Consider the following 27,646-nt stretch of genomic DNA (forward strand, 5'->3'; position numbering starts at 1 on the left):
TGTCAACATCCCACGTGTATATGAAAGATATTGACACAAATTTAGATTGAATTAATCAAGCTAATGGGTGTATTTTTGCACATACATGTTTAATTTTAAAAGGGAACGTAATTTAGTTATTTAATTGATGTGTTTAGATTGTTAACCTGGATGGACAATTTCAGAGAGTATTTTGACTAAGGTTACATGGTTAAAAATATTGAAAATATATTATGCTCTGTTCAGTTTCCTTCACATAATGGATAATTGTCTGTAAAGGACAAATGCATTATTCCCTCTAATACCCTTTATTGACAGGTGTTACTGTATCTTGAGCAAATTAGCTGTTGTCATCTCCGGACTTCACACGACTTGAATCACAAAAACATAATTAGAAAACTCCCACTTCCCGCCTTCCCAGTAAACCAAATTAGGCAGTATGAAGAACATACAAAATTTTTCTGATTTGAATCTTTTTTTCTTATGATCTCTATATGTATATTTTTATCTTTCATGTATATAAACATTTGGACATGAGTGAATCTCTAACCTGTACAAAAGTTAATATTTTTCCAGTAAACTGAATTAAAAGAATAATTAGAAATTTAAATTGTATTATGCATGATTGTTTTTGCCTGCTGTATTATATGAACAAGAGACTCGAGTAAAGTATAAATTATATCTGTACATGTATGATATATATATTATTTCTGTTTTTGATATTCTTACAGGATCAGGTTACGGCGGCAGATATTGTGCTGTGGTCATCTCTTTATGCAGTTCTAAATGGAAAATATTGTCTCGAAGGTAAAATTGTTTCAGTATTGAGATGGTTTTATTAAGTTTATAAATTAAATTTGCTGAGTCCTTTAAATTATTAACAAATAGTTTGTTTCACACAAACCATATGATAGATACTATTATGATATTGTCCATATGCTCATCAATCCATCCATCTATCCATACATTCCTATATACATATATATTGTGGGGATGGCATGTGCTTGGTGTAAGGAAGAGCCCAATTAATTTTAGAGCAAAATAGTAAAATGTCTAGTTCAGTGTGACTGAAGAAAAAAATAGTTTCCAAGCCAAAACTTAAGTTTTATACCATCTGCATTGACCAAACTTTGTTGATAGCTTGTACTTGTGGGGGAGGTGTGAAGAAGCCATTAGATTTTGCGGTCAAAAGGTCAAAGTTCATGTCACTATCGATGAAGGAATAATAATGGTTTCACAAGAATAACACAGTTCTAGATCACAGACAGAGCAAAACTTTGTTAATAGCTTGTGCTTTGAGCAAAGAAGACCGTTATCACCTTTTGGGTCAAAAGGACAGAGTCCAAGTTTACAGTGTCTCAAGGAAGAATTTTTGTCTCTTCATAATAACATTAGTTCATACCCTGACCATACTTTGTGGATCGCATACACTGGAGGTAAGTAGGACGCTTATTGATTTTAGCATGAAAAGTTAAGGTCACTGTGACTGATTGAAGAAAGGTAGATCCTGTGATAATATTTCAGGTATTTACATATGAAACTATGAAACAGGGTGCGGGCATATACTTTGCCATTCATTGTATGCGTGTTGCTCTTGTTAAATATATATTGTCAGTATTTAAATTACATTCTGTCATGAGAGACAAGCCTTTCTGCCTTTCCTCCATTGTCGCTCATAAACGTTGGTCTCTCAAGGTCATTAGCTATAAAACGAAATTTGACCTCTGCTGGGATAATACATCATGGATATTGTACAACGTCTGAGCTTGAGATTTGTGTTCAGCCAATCACAAGAAGTTTTACTTTCAAAATGACATTTTTCATTGGAAGATAAGTGGCATTTAAAGATGGTTATTTATGCTTACATCATTGCTGTTATAAGTATGTCAGACACTGGCATCATCCAAATATGTACCAACCGAGATGGCAGTAACTGGTAATGACGAGTGCTTTAGAACACTGTCATATCCAGGCCCTGTCATGGTACATTATTTTGTAGATCTAAAATGGCAGTGTGAAAACCATTACACTGCATTACTGTTGAGTGCATTTTACCCAGTCAGTCATTTAGAATTCAGGATAATTTCTTTGAAAATAGTAAGGTAAGTTATTATATTTGCTCCAATATAGTTGTTCTTCTCTGAGAACAGGATAGACCCGGATCTGCCATCCCATGATGAACTTGTGGCTTATGATCTATGCCATTATGCTCATGCTTTTCAGCAAGTTTCACAGACCCTTATCTGGTCAGCAGTTAAGCAGTGGATAATGTGTGGTCTTTGTTGTTAAGGTTGGGTGGGCGTGGATTAGTTATGAGTAAATTTAATAATATTTTTGGCTAGTAGAATTGAGCAGAGCTAGCAGAGTTAAGCTGAAATAATAGGGGCTTATGCTTAAGTTTGTAATGTGCCATATACTTTCAAATGCACAATGTAGGTTGGTGGCTGTTGGTCATGCCCATGTTAGAACAAAAGCAACACATGTCAGTAGCTTTTACCACATTAATGAAGGCGGTTAAAATTTCAGAAAGATTTTCATTAAAGTTGAATAAGTTTAAATTTATTGAACTTTATAAATTTGATGAATAAGTTTGTTCTAAAGATTTTCTTACTATTTATTTTGTATAGATAGTGAAAATGTAACTAGTTGACCCAGTTATTTTGACAAACTCTACTATAACCACCTAAACGTTACTAGACTAAATGTCATTAAGCAACACTTTGCATCTAATTGATAGTCATATTGACCCACTTAAACATCTGCTAAGCCAGAGTTGATCTGCGGACACCAACTGTGGCCAAGTGGGCTGATAAATATGAATATCCCAGGATTTTGATTTCGTTTTTGGTAAAGTGAAATAATATACAGATGTTTAGAAATTTTTGAGCTCGGTTTGCATTTCATGCTGAAAACAATTATGGACTAAAGGCTACTTTTTAATCATACTTATTTATATGTGCTATTTCTTATGTAGGATGGGAAAGTCAATATAAACATCTGCAGGCATGGAATTCCTATCTCACAAACCTTGAACCTTTTAAAGCAGCTGTCAAGTTTGTTTTGGGAGACAAAGATACTTCTGTGCTGAAGGTAAAACAGTATGTGATAAATGTGAATGATTAGTCAATTACTACACTATATGATAAATGTGCGTTATTAATTACTACACTATGGGATAAATGTGCATTGTTATAATACAAGTCACACAGTTCATGCGTGCGGTCTAAGTCACTTTATGCAGCTAAAGGTGTCATTTTGGAGAATTTGATAACACAAACTTTTATATGGCGTCTATTCACTTTATTTTGTGCCTTGTCCATCACAATTCCATTTAAGAATATTGTATAAATTCCTAGAGAAATGCACATTAGCAAACTTTATTGATAACGTATTTCATTTTTAGGCATAGTCAAGCAAGCGGGTTGATCTCATTTAAACTGGTTTTGTGCCTCGCTATGATGTTAGTGGGATCGTGCGTGTAGGTTGGGAAAAATTTGTACTACAAACGTAAATAGAGACGCGATAATGTCGTCATTTCTAAACAGCAGAAATAACAAGTCGGCTCACAAGTCCAATAAATCAGAGGCATTTATGGAACTTCGTATATATCTTCTGTATGGTATAGCATGTCTTTTATTTCAATTCGTACATAATACTTATTTTTCCCCTACAAATATGTTCTTTCATACAATCAAAAGACTAGAGACAAATCTATGAATTCAGATTTAGTTTAGATAAATGTTACATCATTCTAAATTATCAGTCCGAAAAGATGTCAATTGTACATGCAAAGAATAACAGTTATTGTAATTTATTCCTTTCCCGCATTTATAGTTGAACATCCATACAGGGGATGAAGACGCGCACGACTTCTTGCCCACCTAAGCATACATTGATTTCCCCTGCACTAGTAATAATTAAAACCAATATCGACTTTATTAACCCAAGTGTAATGCCGAACTGCCTTTGTACAAGTCTATAGCGATCGATAATTTTAGTCTGGATTTTTTAAAATGACATTTAATTTTTAGATCACTCAAAAATCACAATTGAATAAACTATGTTATAACTTAATTCCGATTAAATTTTTAAAATACAATTATTTTTTCAAACTTATAGCAGTAAATGCTCTTACATGACTCGTTTGACTTGTACTAATATCCGTTACTAAACTATGTGATGGATGTGAATTATTAACGAATTGTTAAAGTGATAAAAATACATTTGTATTCAAGTACTAAACTATGTGATGAATGTGCGTTGTTATTTAATTACTAAACTATGTGTTAAATGTGTATTATTAATCAGTTAGTAAACTATGTGATACATGTGCATTATTATTTAATTAACTAAAGTATGTGATGTGTATCATTAGTTAATGCCTTAGCGTAAATTATGCCATATTGCTGAATATTTCTTATACGCACTCCTTGGTAGGTGTTGCAGACTAGAAACCGAGTGGGTTTTAAGATTAAATGAATAACACAAACACAATGTGTGAAAGATGGAAATTTATGAAATGAATTAATAAAGAAAAATACATGATGTATAAATACAATGATTCTCTCACGCTCTCAACATACGATCGATCCAATCACTCTACACAAACATTCACACATTGAAAATAAACCACAAATATGAATTCAAAATGAAATACAGATCCAAGAAACCTTATTGACTGCAGATACGTTTCAAATAATATTATACACTGTAAGAGAGATTCACATAATCTCGAGTATGGACTACGATTAAGATTCAAATAATCTTAAGGTATTCAAATGTGTTTCAAATAATGTTATACACTGTATGTGAGATTCACACAATCTATTGGAATACAACTAAGATTCAAAATAATCTCATAAACATGAAAATGTACCCAATTGAAACAACAATTGGACCAAACATATGCTTCTTGACCCTTGTACAGTCGTACGATTCATAATCTGATGAACCGCACGGTTTAACCGAGTCCTTGGGTTCACCCACACTTTGATCGGCCGCTCGCACCTTTCACGGATCAACCACATGTACAGTCATACGTATACACACGTACAGACAGCATACATCACCCTTGAATTAGCTACGTCTACGTCCGTGGCTCCACCACATGTACAGACATACGTACATAGATACATATGTATCGACAGAATGCACCCCTAAATACTCTGGAAGCTCCAGACAGCTCTAAACAGATTCAGATAGCTCTAGACAGCTCTAGTCGGCTCTAGTCAGCTCTAATCATAGTCAGCTACAATAACACCAAACTGTCATAATAATGGGTTCTGTAAATATCTCTAGATATATGCTGATGCATTAATCTCTAATAGCAACTTGAAATTCAAAGTTCACAACGTTTCAAATCTGTGTTGTAATAAATACATTATTACACGATATGACATTACAAATTGAATAAGCTTTGCATATCAAATGAAATAAAAATTTAACACTTACCCCTGTGGCTGGAGAACACAATGGAGAGCGTACACTCCTTGAAGATATCCAAAACGACCAGTGCGTCGGTTAGAAATTGATCTTCCTTAAATCCATTGGAGAGTGAGCAATAGCCAGGGTAAAATACCCGTGCATATCATGCTTTTATTGCACCTCGTCGCAAGTAATTTCCGGCGAGATACATGTTGGTAAATATTGTGTGAACTACAGATTTAGATAAAAGTCGGCTGATGCTGTGTGGAAATTGTTTATTCTGGGAAAATGTTTTTTTTTTTTTTTTCAGATAGGAGGTGCATTGGTATCACTAGAGATATGATAGTCTAGTCACATCTTTTATGCCCATTTTCCTTATTTTTTGCAACTACTTTCATCCTATTCTATAAATTAAAGTAGCATGACATTAATCCTATTTGTTCACACGACTGTGCTTGAAAGTCTGAAGTGATGATACATTATTTTACATGATATAAGCATTTACCCTATATGTTTTTCTTCGCCATTGATTGTCTGTATCATTGTGTCCACATTGTAAGTAAGTAGCAAATATTTGCTAGTATAACCAGAAGATAATCACGACTGTTTTGCAAGTTCTTCATATTTTTTTATTTACTAACTATACAATGCCTTAATTTGATCCCTGAAACGTGTATATTTGTAGACTGTATACACTTGAGGAGTTTATGTTCAAGACTTTGTCTACCATTTAGGCCTTAGTAAAGCAATATTTGACAATAAGTTACATTTTTATTTTGACATTAAATCTACAAAAAATAGACATTTTCAACATAGGATTAATTAATAATTTTTGCATGTTATCCTTACGTAAAGGAAAATGAATGATGTATTGTCACTGACATTGTTGGTGGTACTTGCTAATTAAGGAACCAGTTTGATAACGAATGTCCAGATAATGGATAATAATACATTCACACAGAGAAACACTTTCATACTAGTTTTTCAATTTGTTTTCTCAGCTTGAATTTATGTATACTGTGATACATCACCGTCAAGTGCTCAAACATTTGTGTATTGCCATACTCACAATACAGCTTTAATTTTTGATATCCAGGCAATATCTGACATACCCATACAATACAACATCACAGAAAATATCACAATACCAATACATATTAGTGAATCATTACAACTCTGCTTATCTCCAATTATTTTGTTAATCTATGAATTGGAATAAACACTAAATATATGTTCAAACATGCTACAACAGTCACATGAATTTAACAGTCACTTCTGTAGAAATGGCATACACATACGGTCCATATACACATAAACTAATAAATATTAACCTGTTTATAGTGACCACCATTTTATAAGTTTAGTTTACCCTGACCTTTCCTACCCAGTGTCTGAATAAAGAAGATGTCGTGGGAAAGGTTCGGCCTATTTATGCAGGTCTCAGAAGTGGCCTGTTTTATTTGACATGATTTGTTTTTACAGCAATGGTGTGGCAGACTTTGTCATATCAAGATAATACAATTTAGTTGCTTTCTATATCAGGCTTCCCTTCTTGCCCAGCCGGTGCCACAGTTGGCAAAGGACATTGGTCAGTCGCCTATACAACAGGGACAGAAACTAGGAAGTGGGGCAGAAGAAGTACATGTAGGTTGAAATTGGGATATGCTGGAAGAAACTTGCCAAATGTTCTGTATTGAATATGATACTTTGTAAACACTTTAGATATATTGTCTTCCTTTTCTATTTTCTCCAGTACAAATTGCACATTTTGCAAAACTATCAAATACCTGTAGCATTTAGATATTTTATTTTCTTACCATATTTGTTTATTTTTGTTAGCATCATTTGGTTAATAAAGACATATATCCATGCATTCATAATGATTTAATACAACACAGTTAAATGTAGAAAAAAACCCCTAGACAATCATAATAATTGAAGATGCAACAGGTTAATATAGAAACACATATATACATTAATAATAATTGAATACACAACAGGTTAATATAGAAAAACCCACGGCCACCGAGGAGGAAATAGCAGAGGCTACTGCAGCATGGAAGGCTGGAAGAAGTTTATGTCCCAAACCCCGGATACGTAGACATCCTATGTATGTAATCTTTTTTCTTTTTTTAAAAAATACATGTTTACACTGAGATTTCCAATAACTTCTGTCAGTATTTGCTGCCAAGTTGTTGGTGTTGGGGAGAGGAAACTATAAAATAGTAAGGAAACACCAATCTTGCATGGGTAGATATGTGTTGCCTCCAGGAATTGAATCTGGTACCACAATAGTGCAAAACAATTATAATACCACAGCTCTTCTTCCTTTTAAATAAATAGATCGGCACATAGAGTTGAAAAATACATTTTAACTTTGTCAAAGATGTTAAGACATATTGATCAGAAGATTTCTTTTTCTATCATATGTCAATTTTATTTTAGAATGCCTACTATCTGTCTTGCAGTGTCTGATTATGCATAGATGCTGATTTATTCATTATAACTTACTGATCACAACTCAGAAGTTATGATGCTATAAATGACCTTATGTGGAAATTATATTCAGTAGCAGATGTCTTTGACAGAATTGCCTATCTCAGTTGTAAGGCAAATACAACTATAAGTATAAATCTGGTTGTTGGTTGACCATCCCTGTTTTCCCTTGCTTATCACAACACTTTTTTGGTAAAAAATAATTTAAATGTTTTTTTTTATAAAAGCCCTGAAATTGATTTTTACATCTAATTCTAACTGAGCCGCTTTTGACCGTTCTTGAAGCACCTAGTATATTATATATCATAATCGTTATATATATATATATAGTTTAGTTTTAAAACCAGTGCAACACATTTCTATTTGCCTAATCAGTATAAGATATCAAGTTTGGACCTCTTTGTCTGTGGTAAATAAAACGGAAATGAGAAAGTTACAAGAAACTGCTTTTTATACAAGAAGACAGCAGTCTGTTATTATGGACCCACTTGATCATATTACCCATTCATCGGTCTCCGTTTCGTTTTCACAAGACAACTTTCCTTTGTATCGTTGGGGTTTAAATAATTTTGTGTGAAATTTCTGCTTTTAGTCATCATTATCTTGCGTTACATGTGTTATGGACCCTGGTTGCTTATCATGATAGCATTTTGTTTATGCAGCTCATCTTTACGAAAGATTGCTAAATTTAAACCAAGTTTGGCATACAGCTCACCTTTACCAAAGATTGTTCAATTTCAACCACATTTGGCATACAACTTATCTTTAAAGATTATTGTAATTCAACCTAATTTAGCATACAACATTATCGGATGAAACCTTGAATGGCATAAAATGATAGCATTCTTCAAAATCATTTAAAAGAGTTGCGCCTTCCTGATTTCCCATCCATCGTTTAAACTTTTGTTTCTGCAGCTTAACATTATACAAATACTGTTAGAGTTCAACCAAATGTGGCATTTAGCTTTATATTGACTAAAACTTCGATGAGTTAAATTCCCAACATTACACAGCATCATTTATGGGAGTTATGTCTCCGTGTTGCCTGTCCTACTGATGGCGTTAGTTTTAAAAATTATTTTTCATCTTTTTTTTCAGCTTACCAGAAGAAGGTTCTCGAAATATTTTGATAACCAGTGCTCTTCCCTACGTCAATAATGTACCTCATCTTGGTAATATTATAGGTTGTGTTCTTAGCGCAGATGTCTTCTCAAGGTGGGTAACTATATCAACATGTATATAGAATTATATGTTTAAAGAATAATGTACAAATCATTCAGAGAGAATTATCTGGCTTTTAAAAATTGTATTATATTGTTTTTAGTTTATTTCATTTATTTATTACATTATTATTATCATTATTATTTTTTAAAGGGATCACTGCAAGGGACATTAATAGATTGTGATACTTTCTGTTTTTAGAGACATTCTTTACATCATGAAACAATATCAACATTAGAACTGGGTCATATTTATAGATAAGTTTCCAGCAATCATTTAGACTTAGCAAATATAATCACTGACCATTTAATGGTGAAATGTATTATAAAAGTGTCAATTTAAACGAAACACCTTATAATTGATAACATTACATAAATAGAGAATCTCAAATGGGTAGTGATTTAATACTGAATTTATGAAACGAAATGAATAATATCCAGATTTTGTGTGCTTTGGACTTTATCCAACGAGTTTAATACATTTAATATCAAAATCATTAGTCATTTGAGATTCTGTTTATCACACAGTTTTTATTATGAAAGAAAAAGCGATGAAGAAGATATAATTTCATTCCTCGCTTCATGCACATTTCATTTGTTGCACATAAAACGTAGTCCCAAATATTTGTTGATTTATCAGGCAGTTTTATAACCAATAACATTTAAAGCTGTTTTTTTTTACAAATTAAAATGCAAAGAGCAATTGTCTTTTATAATAAATGGGACACTTGACTCAGAGAACATAGTTTTTCAACACAGTATGTGTATGGAAGTACAGTGTGATATCACATAGTTTGATTCATTTGGTTTAGACAATCAGTTTAACACTGCTCAAATCTAAGGCATGTCTTTTTCACTACTGGAAGATGTTGGATGTTTATATGAAAGAATTATTACTGGATGAAGAAATTAAATATTGACTGTAATGTGTTTGTGACCAGATATTTATGTTAGTTGATTTGGTACAGGAGACAGTTGGAATTACATCACGTACGAAGCATGAGATTATTTGAGCTCTTTCACCATGTAAAAATATTGCGGTTTGATAGGTCTAATATTCTGCAGTTGCAATCTAATCTGTGTCCACATCCTTCTATGAACAGAATTGAGTTTATTTATTTCTGGAAGTTAACATTTAAACCACTCTTGTATATAGGGTAGATTCTATGTTACAGGATTGCCACTCTTAACACCCATCCCCCACCCATGCATGATGTCAATGAACCAGTACCCTTAGCTTTTCCTGTTGTTGTTCTTGTTCGTGTTCTCGTTTGGGGTTTAGCACAATTTTTTTCAGTGCATGATAGGCAATACATTGTGTAACGAACCCCTGTGGGGTAATTTCACCATATTCAGAAAGACCTGACTTATTTCCTAATTTCCTTTGGACAGTTGATTAAGAAAATGGCTACCAAAACTATATAGTATTAGTAAAAACAAAAAGTTCCAGAAGGTGTGGTAAAGACAATCTTTCCACAATTCAGTCAATCAGTAAAGAGAATTCTGCCCAAGAATTTCGTTCTTTATTTGGACCAATCAGAATCACATAAAATGATATATTAACACGTTGTAATATCAAAAATATTAAACTGCTCGTACTATATGTAAGTGTACAGATTTTGTGATAACAGTAGATATCAGAATTGCATTTAGTAGATTATTTTTTTATATAATACTTCATTTAGACGGCATATTTTGTTGTCCTTTTGTCTTGGTTTCCATACAATAATTTTAGTTGTCCATGATCTACTGATAAGAATCTTAATGGATGCCTTGCACTTGGGCGAAGGAAAAATCCTCTCAATTTTAGGGTCAGAAGGTCAAGGGTCAAGCTCATTGTGACTGAAAAATGAACGGCTTCCACACAATACCGTCAGCTCTACATCAATACCTGGATCAAATATGAATCTTGGGGTCAAAAGTTCAAAGGTGTTATGGTCATGGTGAGGTGATTTTAAAAAGATAAGTGGTTTCTGCACAAAAATATCAGGTATAAATCTTTTGAAATATTTATGGATGGCTTGCACTTTGGATAAATCAGAAACATGAACATTTTGGGATTTCAAGATCACTTAAAAGAAGAAAAATAGACTTGCACAGAAATGTAAGCCATCAAGCATGCACCTTTTACCAAATGTTGTGGACAGCTTACATGTTGAGTAAGAAAGAACGAATGTTTATTGATTCCATATTCGAAGGTCAAGGACAGTCTGACTGAAAAAAGAAAAATGGTTTTTGCATAATAACTATAGTTTTAGACCACATACCATGATCAAATTTATTTTTGGACTTGCACTTAAGGTATGGAAAAGGCTTGTTGCTTTTGTCTTCTAATGGTCAAAGGTTAAATTTATTGTGGCTCAAATAAAACAAAATTGAATTACATACAGAATATGATAAAGTTTTAAGCATAAATACCATTTATACTCACTTATAATTCGAGTCAGATTGCAAAGAACAAAAATCCTGATCTGCCATAGCATAATGCACCTGCAGATCAGAGCCTGTATTGTTATACAGACTACTCTTAAGAAACTGCACAGACCCCGGTTCGCCAACGCTTTATATAACAGCAGATCTGAGTCTGTACGGTTTGCAGTTGGACATAACTTACAAGGAAATATATATGGCAGGTACCATTTTCTGTATTACGGAATTGGTGGACTTTCAATCAAATGTATATCTTTGATTACATATCTGAAACCTCTAATGAAAAATCTATTTTATTAAAGTTTGAGTATTCTTTTAATTTAAGTAAAAATAATTCAACTTTATATGTTTAGTTCTAGACCAGAAGAGCTTAAGGAATTATATGTTACCAGTTGTCCAGCATATGTCTCTCTATCCATTAGCACAAGTTTGCATTCGCTACAGCTACTACTAAGAAGATTAACATGAACCTAAACAAAGACATTAATCCTAAGATCATGTTGGTCCTACAGGAAATGGTACTGCTCAGATATCCAACATGCGCAAGAGAGCAGTCATAATCAAAGTCTTATGAATTATTCTTCTCAGTGTATGGTCATATCAGTAGGGAGTTTTCACAAAAAGATTTAGTACGATGTTAAGTTGGTTCAATAAGGAAATGATGTCAGTCGGAATGCCAATATGGCCATCAGTGCAGCCATTTTGAAAATCTTGTTATTGCTTATCCTCTTGAATGGAAGGTCATATCATCGTGGGATTATCGCTATAATATTTATTTAGTATGTGCAGTAGTTTGTGCTAAATAGAAATTATGCCACCTGGATATCCACTATGACTGCCATCTTGAAAATCTTGTTATTTCTTCTTCACATGAATGGACGGTCATATCAACATCAAGTTTTTAATGAAAGACTTCTTGTGATGTGTAGTTGGTGCTAAACGAAAATGGTACTGATCAGAAATCCAATAATGCCAGAACGGGAGCCATCTTAGAAATCTTGATAATGCTCCTCTTCACCAAAGGAAAGTCATACCATCATGGGTTTATCACTAGAAGAATTGTTATGATGTCAAATTGTGCTTCCTGGACACCCAGTATGACCACTACAGTGGTCATCTTCAAAATCTTGTTACTGCTGCTCCACCTGAATGGATGGTGATATCAACATGGGAGTTCTATTTAAGGACTTATCATAATGTTTAGCTGGTCCTAAATGAAAATAGTTCCAATTTGACATCTGATATGGCCACAACAACAGCCATCTTGACATTTGTGTTTTAGCTACTCCTTCTGAACATAAATCATATCAGGATGGAGTTTTCATTAGAAGACTTCTTATTTTATCTTGCTGGGCTTAAACAAAAATTGTGCTGTTATTGGATCCAATATGGCAGCCACATTTACCATCTTGAAAATCTTGCTTCTCCTCCTAAATTTAAAATCATATCAACATAGGGTTTTCACCAAAGACTTATGATGTTGGTATTAAGTAACATCGGTGCTAATCTGACATCTGTTATGGCCACCATGGCTGCCATCTTGTATATTTTAATTGGAAAGTCATATAGACATAGGGTTTTCATCGGAAAACTGTTACCATATCTAGCTGATCCTGAGTGAACATGATGTCAGTTTTACATCAATTAATGCTATTACATTGAACGTACGGGAAATCTGGTCACTTATTCCTCTGAATGTATGATCATATCAACACAGGGTTTTACCCAAAAGTCTTTGACTTGTGTCTAGGAGAAATATCTTCTGTGCCCTGTTCTTCTTAAATAAATGAGAAGAATGAGTGAAAAATATTAACCTTTACTTCATATCTGGCATACTTTCAGGATTCTTTTTATACGTGTTTTATTTGATATTTTCTACATTGAAAACTGTTTTTTAGAAATGTTTAATGTTCCCGGTAAAAGTAAAATTCCCACGGAATAATAGTGTTCTTGTAAAGAAAATTTTATACATGTGTGTGTGTGTGTGTGCATGCATGTGTGTGACATAATTATGGTACTGAAGCCGAATAGTCCATTTATTATAATCCAATTTACCATTCAGAATTCTTGTTCCTTTCCAATTTTCAGTGACATTCTAAACTGGTGTATGCTCCCCAAATGTGGAGAGAGTTGTACACTGTGCCCTTGGGATCCTATGTGCAACACTGCATATGTATTTGTACAGAAAATGTATACTTGTTTCCAGGTTAAACATCATCGGGAGTTATTTAAATTTGTGGTCAATTGACTGTTCGTCTTATGTAATGAGCAAGAGCAAACAGATACAAGAAAAAGAAAAACATGCATATCCATGCAAGACTGAGTTTTGGATGATATGTAAAACAATTAACAAGTTAGAATTAAACTAGGTGATTGAGTTGAAGATAAATTTGAATGTGAAATATTTATATATACCAGGTATTGTCGACTGAGGAATTACAACTGCCTGTATGTATGTGGAACAGATGAGTACGGTACAGCTACTGAGACAAAGGCCATTGAGGAAGGACTGACACCTCAACAGATCTGTGACAAGTACAACGTCATCCATGAGGAAATCTACAGATGGTTCAACATTGACTTTGATTACTTTGGCAGAACCACAACAAAACAACAAACAGAGTATGAATCAGATTTTTCAGATGTTATCACTAATGCATCAGCCTATATAAGACACATTCACAAAACCGCATACATGATTTTCTGAGTTGGTAGAAAGAACAAGTTTGATATGTTGTAGTGATACATCAAGGCTATTAGGCCCAAACAAATTCATAAGCCTCACCAAAATAGATCATTCCCCGACTCAAAACAAAACACAACTACAGTTTTGTATTTATCACATACTCCTCTTTTATTCGTTTTAACTACATTAAATTAGCAAATATAACGTGTTAAAGTATAGCATGTACTCGTGTATTACAAGTAGTTTTTTATTGGGTGTGAAAAATATATTTGAGTACCCGTGGATGTACATACCCTCATATGTTCATGAATAATAATAAACGACCAAAATCAAAGTTGACTTCTTTTTGTTATAAATATAGAATATAATAAAATACTAGGAAATGGTGAGTCATCATATATGTTTACCACTGATTCCCTAGAATGTCCGAATTGCAATCCACATGCTTTGCTTGATAAAAGGATATTTTGCAGCAGAGCCATTTCAACCAGACTGGGTCAATTCAGAATTAATTTCCTCATCTTGAGTCGTCTAATTCCAGTAAAATGCCACGTGCTTTATTTGCTAACTGTTGAACAAAGCCATGTGTATCCATTCATTGAAAATCAATATATAATCACCTACCCGTAAATAATCGCCAGATGGCATGAACTACACACTTCCCGATTTTACAATAAACAATCTAATCAGTTAAGGTATGGCAGCTGGGGTAAGAGTAACACTGGCTAATATTTGTAATGGCTTTCATAAATGTGAAATTCTTCTGGAAGTTGACTCATCTAGTTCTGAATCCGACTATGACAGCAAATTAGACGCAGCATCACTAGTTTTAACCTTCAATGAAGCATTCCTAGCTGAAGCTGTGGTTGTTTTTCAAGACAGCAAGTATGTTAATATTCTAATTAACGAAAATGTTTTAACATTTTTCAATATTATTGACATTGACATACTGCGCTATAGAAGTTCATATTCTAAAATTATATTAAAGGAAGTTTAAGACTTTGTTGGTGTTATTGTTGTTGTAGGGTTTAACGCCATTTTTCAGCACAATATAGGCTATACGTGGCGGCCAGTATTAATGGTGGAGGAAGAAACCGGGAAAGCCCCGAAAAGAACCACCGACCCACGATAAGCTACCAACAAGCTTTCTCACATATCCACATTGGCCGAACCCGAGACTCGAACCCACGCAGACAGAGGTGAGATGGCAGTGATCCGTAACGATGAGCTCTTAAGCCCACTTGGCCACTCGGAGGCCCCCCAGTTTAAGACTTTAATAAACACAGCACAAATTGCATCTCTTCATAAATTAGTAAGCTATTATATTGAAGATATCGATTTTATTATGTTGATTTTGTTTGTTATTATATCATCTTTAAACATTGGAAACTTTATGTAACATGTAAAACATAACTATATAATCAACTTTAGACGCATGTACTATTTCGAACTTGGTGCATTGTTTGAAATAGGAGATGAGTATATTTCGTACTTAGTGCATTGTTTGAAATAGGAGATGAGTCTATTAAAATATTAATATAATGTCGTAATATGAGTAAAACTTAAATGATACAGGCATACGTACGTATCTGTATGCGGGGGATGTTTGATAGGGAAAAACTTGTATATATTTTCTTAAAATTTTAAGTTCAAACCTTGGTACCACTTCTTTCCTGTCTTATATTCTTTAAAAATTTCAAATTTATGCATGAAGTTCAGACTCATGGCATATAATTGAGTGGCTTCCTTACAAGTGACATGTGACTTTGTTTCGTAGCCTGGTTCCATATTAATCCAACTTCTGAGTGCATACTCAAACACATGCTTTGGTTTTCAATAGCAAAGAAGCTGATTTAAATAAATTTGATTTGAAAATTGTGATTTATTCGGTTCCATAATAGTGTTAAATATGGATAGTAGTTTAATGAAAATAAGTATCTTGGAATCTAAAGAATCGGAACTTAATTTTCAGTATGCACTTAAGTGAAAAATGAATATGGAAACTGGTTATATAAGGGTGACGATATAGAATTTACTTAAATACGTAACTAAAGTACTTACGTGATAACTCCTGTTCACCAGTACTTAGGGTTCATACAGGTTGTTGAAAACCTTTGAAGTTCTTGAATTATTAGGTGGCAAAATCAAGGCCTTGAAAGTGTTTTAATGTTTAGGTGGAAATATCAAGGCCTTGAAAGTGCTTGAATTTTTAGGTGGAAACATCAAGGCCTTGAAAGTGCTTGAATTATTAGGTGGCAAAATCAAGGCCTTGAAAGTGTTTGGATTTTTAGGTGACGAGGTCAAGTTCTTGAAAGTGCTTTAATGTTTAGGTGGAAATATCAATGCCTTGAATTTGTTCTAATGTTTAAGTGGAAATATCAAGGCCTTGAAAGTGCTTGAATTTTTAGGTGGCAAGGTCAAGTTCTTGAAAGTGCTTTAATGTTTAGGTGGAAATATCAAGAACTTGAAAGTGCTTTAATCTTTATTTAATCTTTAGGTGGAAAAATCAAAGCCTTGAAAGCGGTTTAAAGCCAACATATTAGCTGAAAATTGTTTTAGAACAGTGAAACATCACTTGCCTAATTTTCTGAGATACTTGAAAGCCATGCGGTTTATTTGTATTGATGAAAACAAATATGGAAAATTTTATAAATTCTATGCTAAATATATTTTACTTAGAGTGCAGGCAAGAAGAATGGGAAAATACTCTATAATTGAGCCCATAAAGATCGTTGCATGTGTCGTTTAATTTTCTGGATTTCGTAACTTCCAATGCTTTGTTAACCCTGATATTTGTTTTAGTTATGAACTGCATCGATAGCTAATGTACATTCCTGTGCATAAAACTCGACCATCTGTAAACATTATAGACCATGTCCTGCTAGCAGAGTGGCAGCCCCTTTGAAATCCCTTTGAGGGACAATTTGATTAGTCCAGAACTGCAGTGATATATGCTGCATATACCCGTGCATAAGAAGATTCAACCAGCTGAATGTAGAATACAACCATATCTGCCATTGCTTACATAAAAGTTATATATACAACAAAAAATGTTTTCCTATAAAAAATTTTAAAAAAATATTCATTTTTGTATATAATTAACCTAAAGCTTAAAATATGAGAATTTTTTGATTATCGTAATTACATGTAATGAAGTTGGCAACAATTAAAACACCATCTATTATTTTCATGGAAAAAATCATACTATATATAGACCCTGAAATAATGATACTGTATATATACCCTGCAAATAATCATACTGTATATAGACTCTGAAAAAATCATACTATATATAGACTCTGAAAATAATCATGCTGTATATAGACCCTTGAAAAAATCATACCGTATTTAGACCCTGAAAATAATCATACTGAACACTGACCCTAGTAAAAAGTATACCCTATATAGACCCCTAAAATAACCATACTGTATATAGACTTTGGAATTAATCATGCTGTATACGAATCCAGAAAAAATATGGCACTGTATATAGACCATGTCAAAAAAATCATATTGTATACAGACCCTGAACAAATAATGCAATATGTTGACCTAGCCAAAAAAAAAATCGTACTTTATCTGGACCCAGAAAAAAGCCATACCATGCCTTGAAAATACGTAATTTTACCAGATCTCTATTTCATCTGCCTTTGATTGTGTTCGTTTGTATGCAATTCATGTTTGAATTTCATCTATAATCTCATTTTTTATCGTTGGTCTCGGTAATGCATCCATCAGTTCTTTCCAGTTTCACAATGGCAGTGCATTTACTGACGTCAGAGTTTTCGTAAGAACCAAAAGACACCATTGAATTTATGATCAGTTTTAAATAAAATGTAACTGCAGTTACGGTAAATGTAAAAATAAAATTTGTAGGTTTTGTAGGATTGTTTTTTTTTCTTTCTTAATTTGGTTAGTTTAGAGACTACCACCAGTGATGATGTCATCACATTGTGATGTTTTTTTTTAATGTCCAGCCCAAGTAGAGCAATGTCATGTCATGTAAGGATGAAAAGTTGTCTGTCAGTGTAAAGATTCTGATCTTGGAATATGACGCGAAAGGGCTTTCAACCATGGAAATCTTGGCATTGGTTGAAAATAAAACGAATTCACATTTCATTCCATTTTCAATTATTATTCATCATTCTGCAGTCTGCATTCCATTTTCGTATCACTAATAAAATTACCCACTTCAGGGTGTCTGACAGATATTGCTATGTACTGTTAATTTAACTATTCTTACACCTTGTCCTTATATAAAACATAGTATTTGCAATCTTTTTTTAAAATCTTAATTGCTCCATTAACCCATACAGCATAAAATCGTAAAAGAATAAATTTATTTTTAATACAATTCATTGGATATTACAGCAACAAATATAACATGTTTGGTTGTACGATTTTTGTATGTCCACCATAAGGCAGATTGTAATATGTTGTGAAGTCCATCATTCTGTCTTGACCAATTTCCTCGATGATTCAATTTGTCCATAATCTACAACTATTAGATATTGTGAATGGCTTGGACTTGGGGTAAGGAGGAACCCTATCGATTTTGGAATCAAAAGGTCAATTGTCAGTGTGACTATGACTGAAAGAAGAGAAATCGGTTCTACATAATAACTCGCATTTTCTACCATGTACACTTACCATACGTTTTGGATGGCATCCATTATGGGTAAGAAAGAAGACAATTGATAATAAAGGTAAATGGTGAAGGTCATTGACTGGAACAATACCAATGGTTTCTGCAAAATATTAGTATTTCTACATTGCATACATGGGCAAAACCTGTGGATGGCTACTGCTTGAGGTAAGGAAGATGCCTATTGAAGCTATGGTTACAAGGTCAAGGGGACTGGAAACAGAAAATGGCTTCTGCACAATAACATTAGTTATGCATCACATACCTAGACCAAACCTGATAGATGACTTGCACTTGGGGTAGGAATAAGCCTATTGATTTGGGGGTCAAAAAGTTGGTCAGTCTCACTGACATGCAGAAGAAAATTTGTTTCTAAATTATAGCTTTGGTTCTAGATCACATATCTTGGCAAACGTTTGTGGAAGACTTGTTTAAGGTATAAAATGGTCTGTTGAATTGGGGGTTCAAAGGTCAAGGTCATTGTGGCTGAAAGAAATAAGGATTTCGCATAATAATGTTTATGCAAGAGTAAGTTCCTTGACCAAACCTTATAGTTGACTTGCACATGGGGTAATACAAAATTCAGAGTAAAGATCGTGGTAAGTCAAATAAGAAAATAATGGGTTTTGTTTATTACGTTTAGTTCAAGACGGCATGACCTAAGGGTGAGGTCATTGAGATTTGCTGGTCAGTAATCTCCAGAGTCAACCATACCATATTACAGTACTCTTTTATACAATTTATTAGTTTTCTAGGGTATGTTTTCTAATTTTCACTGCAGAATAGCCCAAGATATCTTCTGGCGACTATACAATCGAGATTTGATTCTTAAAGACAGCATCAATCAGTTACAGTGTGAGGCCTGTGACAGGTTTGTTTCAAAACTCGGTGCAGAGCTATTAATTCTCCTTTTTATTCATAAATGTACCAGTGTCATATAGGTTACTAAATATTGCATTATTTGAAGAATTAGGGACAGTAGTAGAGAGAGTTGGGGAAGAATTTACTCAGAAGAAGGAAAATTGAATTTCAGGAATAGTTTGATTAAATTGGCAGAAAATGCCGTAAATGATATTTTATTTGCAGGAATTGTACATTTTATTCATTCTCTTGAGAAGAATGTTAATATCGGATTCTCATTAATCGATAACCCGTTTTTTGGCAGATTGCACAAAATCAATAAAATGGACATATATAATTTTTGACCTTCTAATTTTTGACAGAAAATAATTGTTTTCAGAAACATATTATATTTATCAGCTGTATTTTAATGTCAAAAACTTAAAAGTTACAAAAGTATTTTTGTCCATGAATGTTGTATAATCTGTAGTAAACTTTTAAAAACGTTTCTGGTCCTCCATAGCACATGAAATTGTTTTGTCAACTTGATGAGAAAATTCTCTGAATCAGACAGGCAGGCTGTAGTTTAAAGAATGGTTATTCTTATACTATTAGTGTCATCTACTTATAAAACTGAGGTGGGATTTCTCTAACGTTTTTATTTTTATTTATGATGATAAACTAGCCATTTCTTATACAATATGCTTTTAGCATCTCAGTTTCCTTTAATATTTCAGATTTCTAGCCGACCGGTTTGTGGAGGGCACCTGTCCATTTTGTGCATTTGATGATGCCCGTGGAGACCAGTGTGATGCTTGTGGAAAACTCATCAATGCCATTGAACTGAAAAATCCCAGGTGCAAATTGTGTAGAAACTCTCCAGTTATCAAATCAACTCAGCACCTCTTCCTTGACCTCCCAAAAGTGAGTTAATTCCTAATGCAGCATTATAAATAATATAAAAATTAGTTGTATCAGAAATCTTTATAACCGCTATTGTTGACATAAACTATACTTAGAGCAGGTTAATATGGCTGAGATTTCATGCTACAGTTACAGAGATGTTTTTGTTAAATTGTAATGTGATCAGGTAATGTATTTTATGGAGAAAGAAATATTTCAATAAATTATGTTTCTCCGAGAATATTTACCTGATCACATCACAAAAACTGACTACCCACTTCTCCACAGTGTGAATATCCTTTAAAGTTTTTTTAAAAGGAAAAACTAGTTTAAACCAGGTATAATGGCAGCCACTAAGCAGACAGAAAGGGGAGTTAATCCGTAAGAGTTTGTGTCCTTTTGCTTCCCTGTGTTGTAATAATGCATAGACTGAAATATATTTTTCCTTCCTTCCAGGACGGAACGATTAGCCTCAGCAGAGAAAGTTATCGTAATGTAATGTATTTGGGCAAGTGTTATCAGAGAAACAAAATTTGTTAAAAACATTCCTTTCTTATTATATTCTTTATCCAAACCCTCACATCAGGTTGATGGTGATATGTTTGGTATGCCCCTGCCATATCTATCGAGTGAGTATACAATGTTACTTATGTCAATCTATTCTATCATAGATTTACGCATATTTATCCGTCTCATCATAAAGAGTTGCATCCAGACTGCACTGTTTCAGGAGTCTTCTATTTTGCAAGCAACTCCAGCAAACAATGCAAGTTTGAATGGAAAGAAATTGCACGAAAGAAATAATATTTATGCAGGTTTGATACGCTGGTACATGATAATTATAATAACAGTTTGTAAGAATGAACAGTCAGTCTCATTCTGTAAGACAGTATCTGGCAGCATTGTTTATATTTAAAACTGGAACACTCCAGAAATTAACCAGTGTACATGTAATTGTGCCAATATGGGTTTTGAAATTGCTACCACAAATCTGGGCCAGTAGCTTTCAAGTCATTAAATGGAGTGGATAGCTTTTTTATGTCAGAGTAATGACAGAGAGGAAAATATAAATTTCCTCTCTATAATGTTGGCAGCTGGTGAAAATGTACTGGACAGAAATGCTCCAGTTTAACTTGAAATGATGAAGAGGGGACTGCTGCTGAAGCAGGTGAACAATGCAGAGGAGATGTTCATGTTACTGTGGAAATGAGGATAATATCTCAATGAAAAAGTGCAGTTACAATACAAAGTTCCAATGAGCATGTACCTAAACAGTTTGATGGTTGAAATTAACCAAATAAAGGTGGTATGACATTCAATATGTAAGAAATCAAGAAAAATAAAACCCTTTACATCGGAGGGAGAAGGGAAAGAGAGAAAAAAGGAAACTGTTTACTCATAAACCCAATTAAATGGTAGGTTAGGAAAAAATAGTAGCAGTTTGATGTGTAACCCCGACCACAGTAAGCTGTTGCACACCCCTTCCCTCTTTGAGGGGGTTAGTGAATTTCCGAGATTTTAGTAAAATCCTTTATAAAAAAATCAGATTAAATTAAACCATTGGATCAGACCAGATTGGTTACATATGCGTGCCTTTGGGCAAGGCACTTTCTGCAATTGCCATGAACACTAAAACTCCTAATTGTAATGCTATGACATAAAACACCAAACCAGTCTAGACCATCATGTCGCATCATGTCACGTCACATAAAATCCCGAGAGAATATGTTTCTGCACAATAACCATTACGGGACTTAGTAGATTCAAAACCGAGTTATGGACTTTTGTTTGACTTGGAACATTGGCCTTAAGTTGCATCGTAATTGTGTTTACTCTAATAACTTTTTAAAGACTTTATGGAAAGAAAACAAATTTGGTACGAGGCTTTACATTATAATGATGTAGGTCACTTTCACTATATTTTCAAACAAATGTAATGGATTCTGTTTTTGACCTTAAGAAACTATACCCTTCAGTTGCATTATATTGCAGGGACATCCATGACATATTGACATATTTATTCTTTACCTTATATACAAAATCAGAAAACTCACCATTTCACTGCAGCACATAAATGCATGTCTTTTACAATGGAATGTAGAATGTAGTGAAAACTATCAATATGATCAGTTTAATTTCCTACATTCTTTGTTATTTCACCCCGTGTCTATATTGTTTCAGGCTGAGCCCACATTACAAGAACATCTGAATCGAGTGTTCAAAGAAGGAACATGGACATCCAATTCTAAACAAATTACCAATTCCTGGATACGTGATGGTCTGAAGCCCCGATGTATCAGCCGAGATCTGAAGTGGGGAACCCCTGTTCCTCTGGAGGGCTATACAGATAAGGTAAGAATTTGAGTTAGCTGTGTTTATGCCTATCATCCTGTTGTGATTACAAAAGATAACATTAAGCAGAACATACAATTCATAAGATATAGTATGTCATAGGTGGGAAATAAGTTACACCTCATAGCATATAGTATGTCATAGGTAGTAAATAAGATACAACTCATAGGATATTATGTCATAGGTAGTAAATAAGATACAACTCATAGGATATAGTATGTCATAGGTGGGAAATAAGATACAACTCATAGGATATAGTATGTCATAGGTAGTAAATAAGATACAACTCATAGGATATATTATGTCATAGGTAGTAAATAAGATACAACTCCTAGGATATATTATGTCATAGGTGGGAAATACGCAATAACTCATAGGATATAGTTTGTCATAGGTGGAAAACAACATTCAACTCATAGGATATAGTTTGTCATAGGTGGAAAACAGGGACTAGGATGCAGGATGATAGCCAGTTTTAGATGGGATAAATATAACTAATAATATATATAAAAATGTGCACAGCTTTAGAATAAGTTATCTTATATATGACTTTAACATATTTATGTAATGTTAATACAATCAGTTTCTTGTAATAGTAATGCAGAATGGATATGTATATTAACATAAAAGTCACACACAGGTATCATCATTTTCATTTGATTTTTTGCAGTCCACAAATAAAAGAATTTGTAAATGTTGTGGTTAAACATTATTTGTCATGTTATTTTTATGATTTTCCATACATTTTCATTTTTCTGTGAACATTCTTGTTGGAGTTACGTTTTTTTTGGTGTTCCATGTAGATGAGAGTAAAGCCTATTTAATTAAGGTTCTTTGAATTTTGAATCTCATGGTCTCTAGGGTCTGAAGAGTGTCCATGGTATCTGCATAACATGAATTACACACTTTTTACCAGCAGGTGTTATGTCTTGTATGTTAATAGCTTATGGGATGGCCTGTTCTCTGTCAGTCATCCGTCCGTACATTAACACAAGTTTGTTATTGCCACTCCTCATAAACTAATTGGAGGATTGCCATTACACTTTACACACATAGTCATCTTATGGTCTTGCTGGTCCTAATTATCACTATTCTTCTTGAATGGATGGTCCTATCAACAACTTCTCATGATGTTTACTTTGTACAAAATGAAAATGGTGCTAATTTGATGTCTAGCATGCCTGCCATGGTAGCCATCTTGAAAATCTTGTTTATTGCTGCTTCTTCTAATTGGAAAGTCATATTGACTTTATATTTTCACCAGAAGACTTCTTGTGATGTCTGATTGGTCTTAAATGAAAATGATGCAGGTCTGAAGTCTAATAGGAGATTCCTGTGAGGCCAAGTGGTCTCAAGCACTTTCTTTTATCGATCACTGCCATCTCACCTCTGTCAGTGTTGGTTCAAATCTCAGGCTTATGCCAATGTGGGAATGTGAGAAAGCTGGTCAGGAGCTCAATGTGGGTAACTGGTTCTTACCAGGTCTTTTCTAGGTTCTTACTCGACCATTCATACTGGCCACCATGTATGGTCGGTCATGTGCTGACAAATGGCATCAAACCAAAAGCAGCAGCATTTTTAATATGAAAATCGTGTTACCGCTACTCCTCCAGGAAGACTTCTTGTAATGTCTAGTTGGTCTTAATGAAAATGGTGCAACTCAAACAACTATTATCTTAAGAATCTTGATGTCACTACTCCTCCTGACTAGATGGATATGCCAGCATGGGATTGTGAAGAAAGACTTCTTATGATGTATAGTTTATCCTAGATGAAAATGGTGCCATTCAGACATCTAGTATATTCACAACAGTGACCATCTTAAAAATGATGCTGTGATTGCTTCTCAAATCAATGGTCATAGGTGAATGGGGTTTTCACTGAAAGATGACTTATGGTGCCTGATTGGTCCTAAATGAAGATAGATCTGATCTGAAATATATCCTCGTAAACTGTAGATGGAAATTCATGAACATTTCTGCTTGTTTCCTATTTACTAATCATTTTCAATAAGGGTGTCATATTTGGTTCGTGCTTTTGGCAGTTTTTCCCATTGCCTAAATGTGTCATGGGCTTGAAGGACCAGCAAACTTAAAAAGACCTAGGTCCTCCAGGACAGTTTGTGTCCCCCAGATTGATTTTTCTAATCCGTTCTTTATTTTAAGCTGGTCAAATGGACTTACTATTTTGATGTTTTTATTCACCCAACCAGAACATTATTGTTATTGGACAGGTAGACAAATGCTTATTTCATAACCTGGGTGGGGTGTGTGGATGGGTGGGTAAAATTTAAGATTTACAACAATTTTAAGTACGACGTTTCCAAACAGTTTTTGACCAAAGTTTACATATGCAGTCATTGCAGGAAGATGTGTTATTTACAGTTTAATCGTCACTAAAGCAAAGGGATGTAATTCATATCTCTTCTTAAAAACGCATTTTTTTTTTTCAGAGATTGATTAGATTCACAGTAAATAAATGAAGATGCTTAATTGTAAACATCACACTGGCACAGAAAGTGACTTACATTTATCCTGCAATAACACAACTATTTGCACAATCCAGAAAATAAATTACTCTAACTTTCAACCCTGGTGATAAAAATGGCCTCACTTTTGAATTTGACATGTTGACACTTTTTGACCCTGTAAGTGGAACTAACTGGAGTTACGAGTACAAGTGTATAAGAAATGATTGCATATCAGTTCACCTGATATTCCTTTATATAAACAATGTCTTTATCATGAAGCAAAGATTCAGTGTACGTAGATTGAACAGTCAGTGTGGAGATTCTCTAGTGACTGCTTTAGGCATGGATAAACCATTGTTTGGTTAGGAAACACCTGGCCAAGGAAGGCAGGTGATTACATACAGGACGGTTGTATAGAAAATTTGCCAGGGGGAAATTAGAATGGTTGTGAACACAGGTGACCGCTGAGTAAAGGTGACCATTAGAACAGGTTTGACTGTATGTGATAGGTGGAATTTTGACCACTGTCTGTGGCTGGGAATTTGTGATGGCAAGTCATCGTAGTTGATCTTTTGTTGTTTTTTTTACAGGTGTTCTATGTGTGGTTTGATGCTCCTATTGGATACATTTCAATCACTGCGAACTACACTGACCATTGGAAGAAATGGTGGAAAAATCCACAACAGGTTTGTAGAAAGTAACTTTTTATGTTTATAAAAATGGTAAGCTCATTCTTATTGTGTGGTGGTACCAAGTTTTCTGGAGCTTGTGGTCGCAGCAAACCACTGATTAAGGGCACAACGAGCAGTAATCGTTTGAAAACAATAGACCATTTACCTAATTCCATGAATGTAGGTACTGCAAAATTGTTATCTTCAACAAAACCACAACAATGCATGAAATAATAATATTGCAGACAGAACAATGAATATCCAGGATCTTTTGTCTGATGGAGCAGTAACTTTCAGTTGACCATCAGACCAGCTGCCAGCATGTATTCAACATCTCAAAACAGTTTTCTTTTTTAAAGTGATCTGAATTGTCTATCTCAAGATTCAGTGGTGAGATTGTAATCATTATGGAAGAATGTCTAATCGTTTTTAAAAGAGGAGCATACATTTTTACATTTTGATAATGTTGTTGCTCATAAAAATTAATTCCTCCACTGTTTTGTGAACTAACAAAAATTGCATTTATTTTTATGTTAATTCCTCTCCAGATTGAATCAATGTTTAAATAAATATTTTCATTTTATCTGGAAGAAGAAAAGTTCTTACACAAAGCATGAAGAACACACTAAGAGTTAAATAAGTTGTGATAATAGGAAATGAACCAGTAGATATTGAAAGGAGTGAAGGGATATATTATAAATTGTATCACATGGGGTTGAGTGCTGGTGAGCACAGTGGTAAGGGAAACATTTATCCATGCATTTGCAATCCCAAATTAAAAGTTAACATGACAACTATTAATTTGCACATGGCTATCTTTTAAAACTCCTCTTTTAATTAATTTAATGATTGTTTGCTTTCATCGAAAATTTATACAGGTGGAGCTGTATAACTTCCTTGGAAAAGACAACGTGCCATTTCACAGTGTTATCTTCCCTTGTACATTGCTGGGAGCAGATGACGGTTACACCATTGTAAAGCACATGATAGCTACAGGTTAGATATGTCTTTCTTAACATGTCCATTTCTCTTTTCTCTGTATCTTAGTCTTGTCCATTTGAATTATATCTCTCCCAGATTAATTGGACATATGTATTCACCATAAATGCAAGAGAGAGTGTGAACAAGTAGATTGCTACAAACATAATGTGTGTGCTAGTACTCATTTTCTGTGAGTACAAGTGAGAGAGAGGTAGAGAGAGTATACAAATAAAGACAGAGAGATATAAAATGCACATTTGTTGTAGAGTGCATGTTAGTTGGATGCAAGACAAAGCACATTTCTGGTGATAGCTGCGTAATCCAATTTGTTCTGTTTTGGGATTTTGTTTGCATATATTTCATAACACTCTTGATGTGTTTTCTTCATGCTTTAGATGAATCATTATGAAACTAAGACAAATCATTTAGCACAATTTTGCTTTTCTCTATGATCTTAGCCGCATTGTTACATTCATATACAATTTGGGTTAAAGTTTGTTTATTTGCTTATATTTTCTAACTCTCTTGATGGAGTTTCATCATGCTTTG

At 33.9% G+C, this 27,646-nt stretch overlaps 1 protein-coding gene across 2 annotated transcripts in view; it reads left to right on the forward strand.

Annotated features, from left to right (window-relative positions):
- Positions 1-27,646, forward strand: part of LOC149791866 (methionine--tRNA ligase, cytoplasmic-like) — a 114,582-nt gene that overhangs the window by 25,130 nt on the left and 61,806 nt on the right. For both annotated transcript variants that reach the window (XM_089970367.1, XM_089970366.1), the window contains exons 6-16: positions 711-786; positions 2,954-3,069; positions 6,946-7,047; positions 7,404-7,513; positions 8,998-9,114; positions 13,968-14,171; positions 19,662-19,751; positions 20,458-20,644; positions 22,805-22,975; positions 26,036-26,131; positions 26,995-27,112. In XM_089970367.1, the coding sequence (XP_089826493.1) occupies positions 711-786; positions 2,954-3,069; positions 6,946-7,047; positions 7,404-7,513; positions 8,998-9,114; positions 13,968-14,171; positions 19,662-19,751; positions 20,458-20,644; positions 22,805-22,975; positions 26,036-26,131; positions 26,995-27,112 (1,387 nt within the window). The remainder of the gene's footprint in view (positions 1-710; positions 787-2,953; positions 3,070-6,945; positions 7,048-7,403; positions 7,514-8,997; positions 9,115-13,967; positions 14,172-19,661; positions 19,752-20,457; positions 20,645-22,804; positions 22,976-26,035; positions 26,132-26,994; positions 27,113-27,646) is intronic.

Source organism: Sinohyriopsis cumingii, chromosome 9 (assembly GCF_028554795.1).
Source record: "Sinohyriopsis cumingii isolate HCF-2022 chromosome 9, ASM2855479v2, whole genome shotgun sequence".
In the NCBI taxonomy this organism is placed as follows: Eukaryota; Metazoa; Mollusca; class Bivalvia; order Unionida; family Unionidae; genus Sinohyriopsis; species Sinohyriopsis cumingii.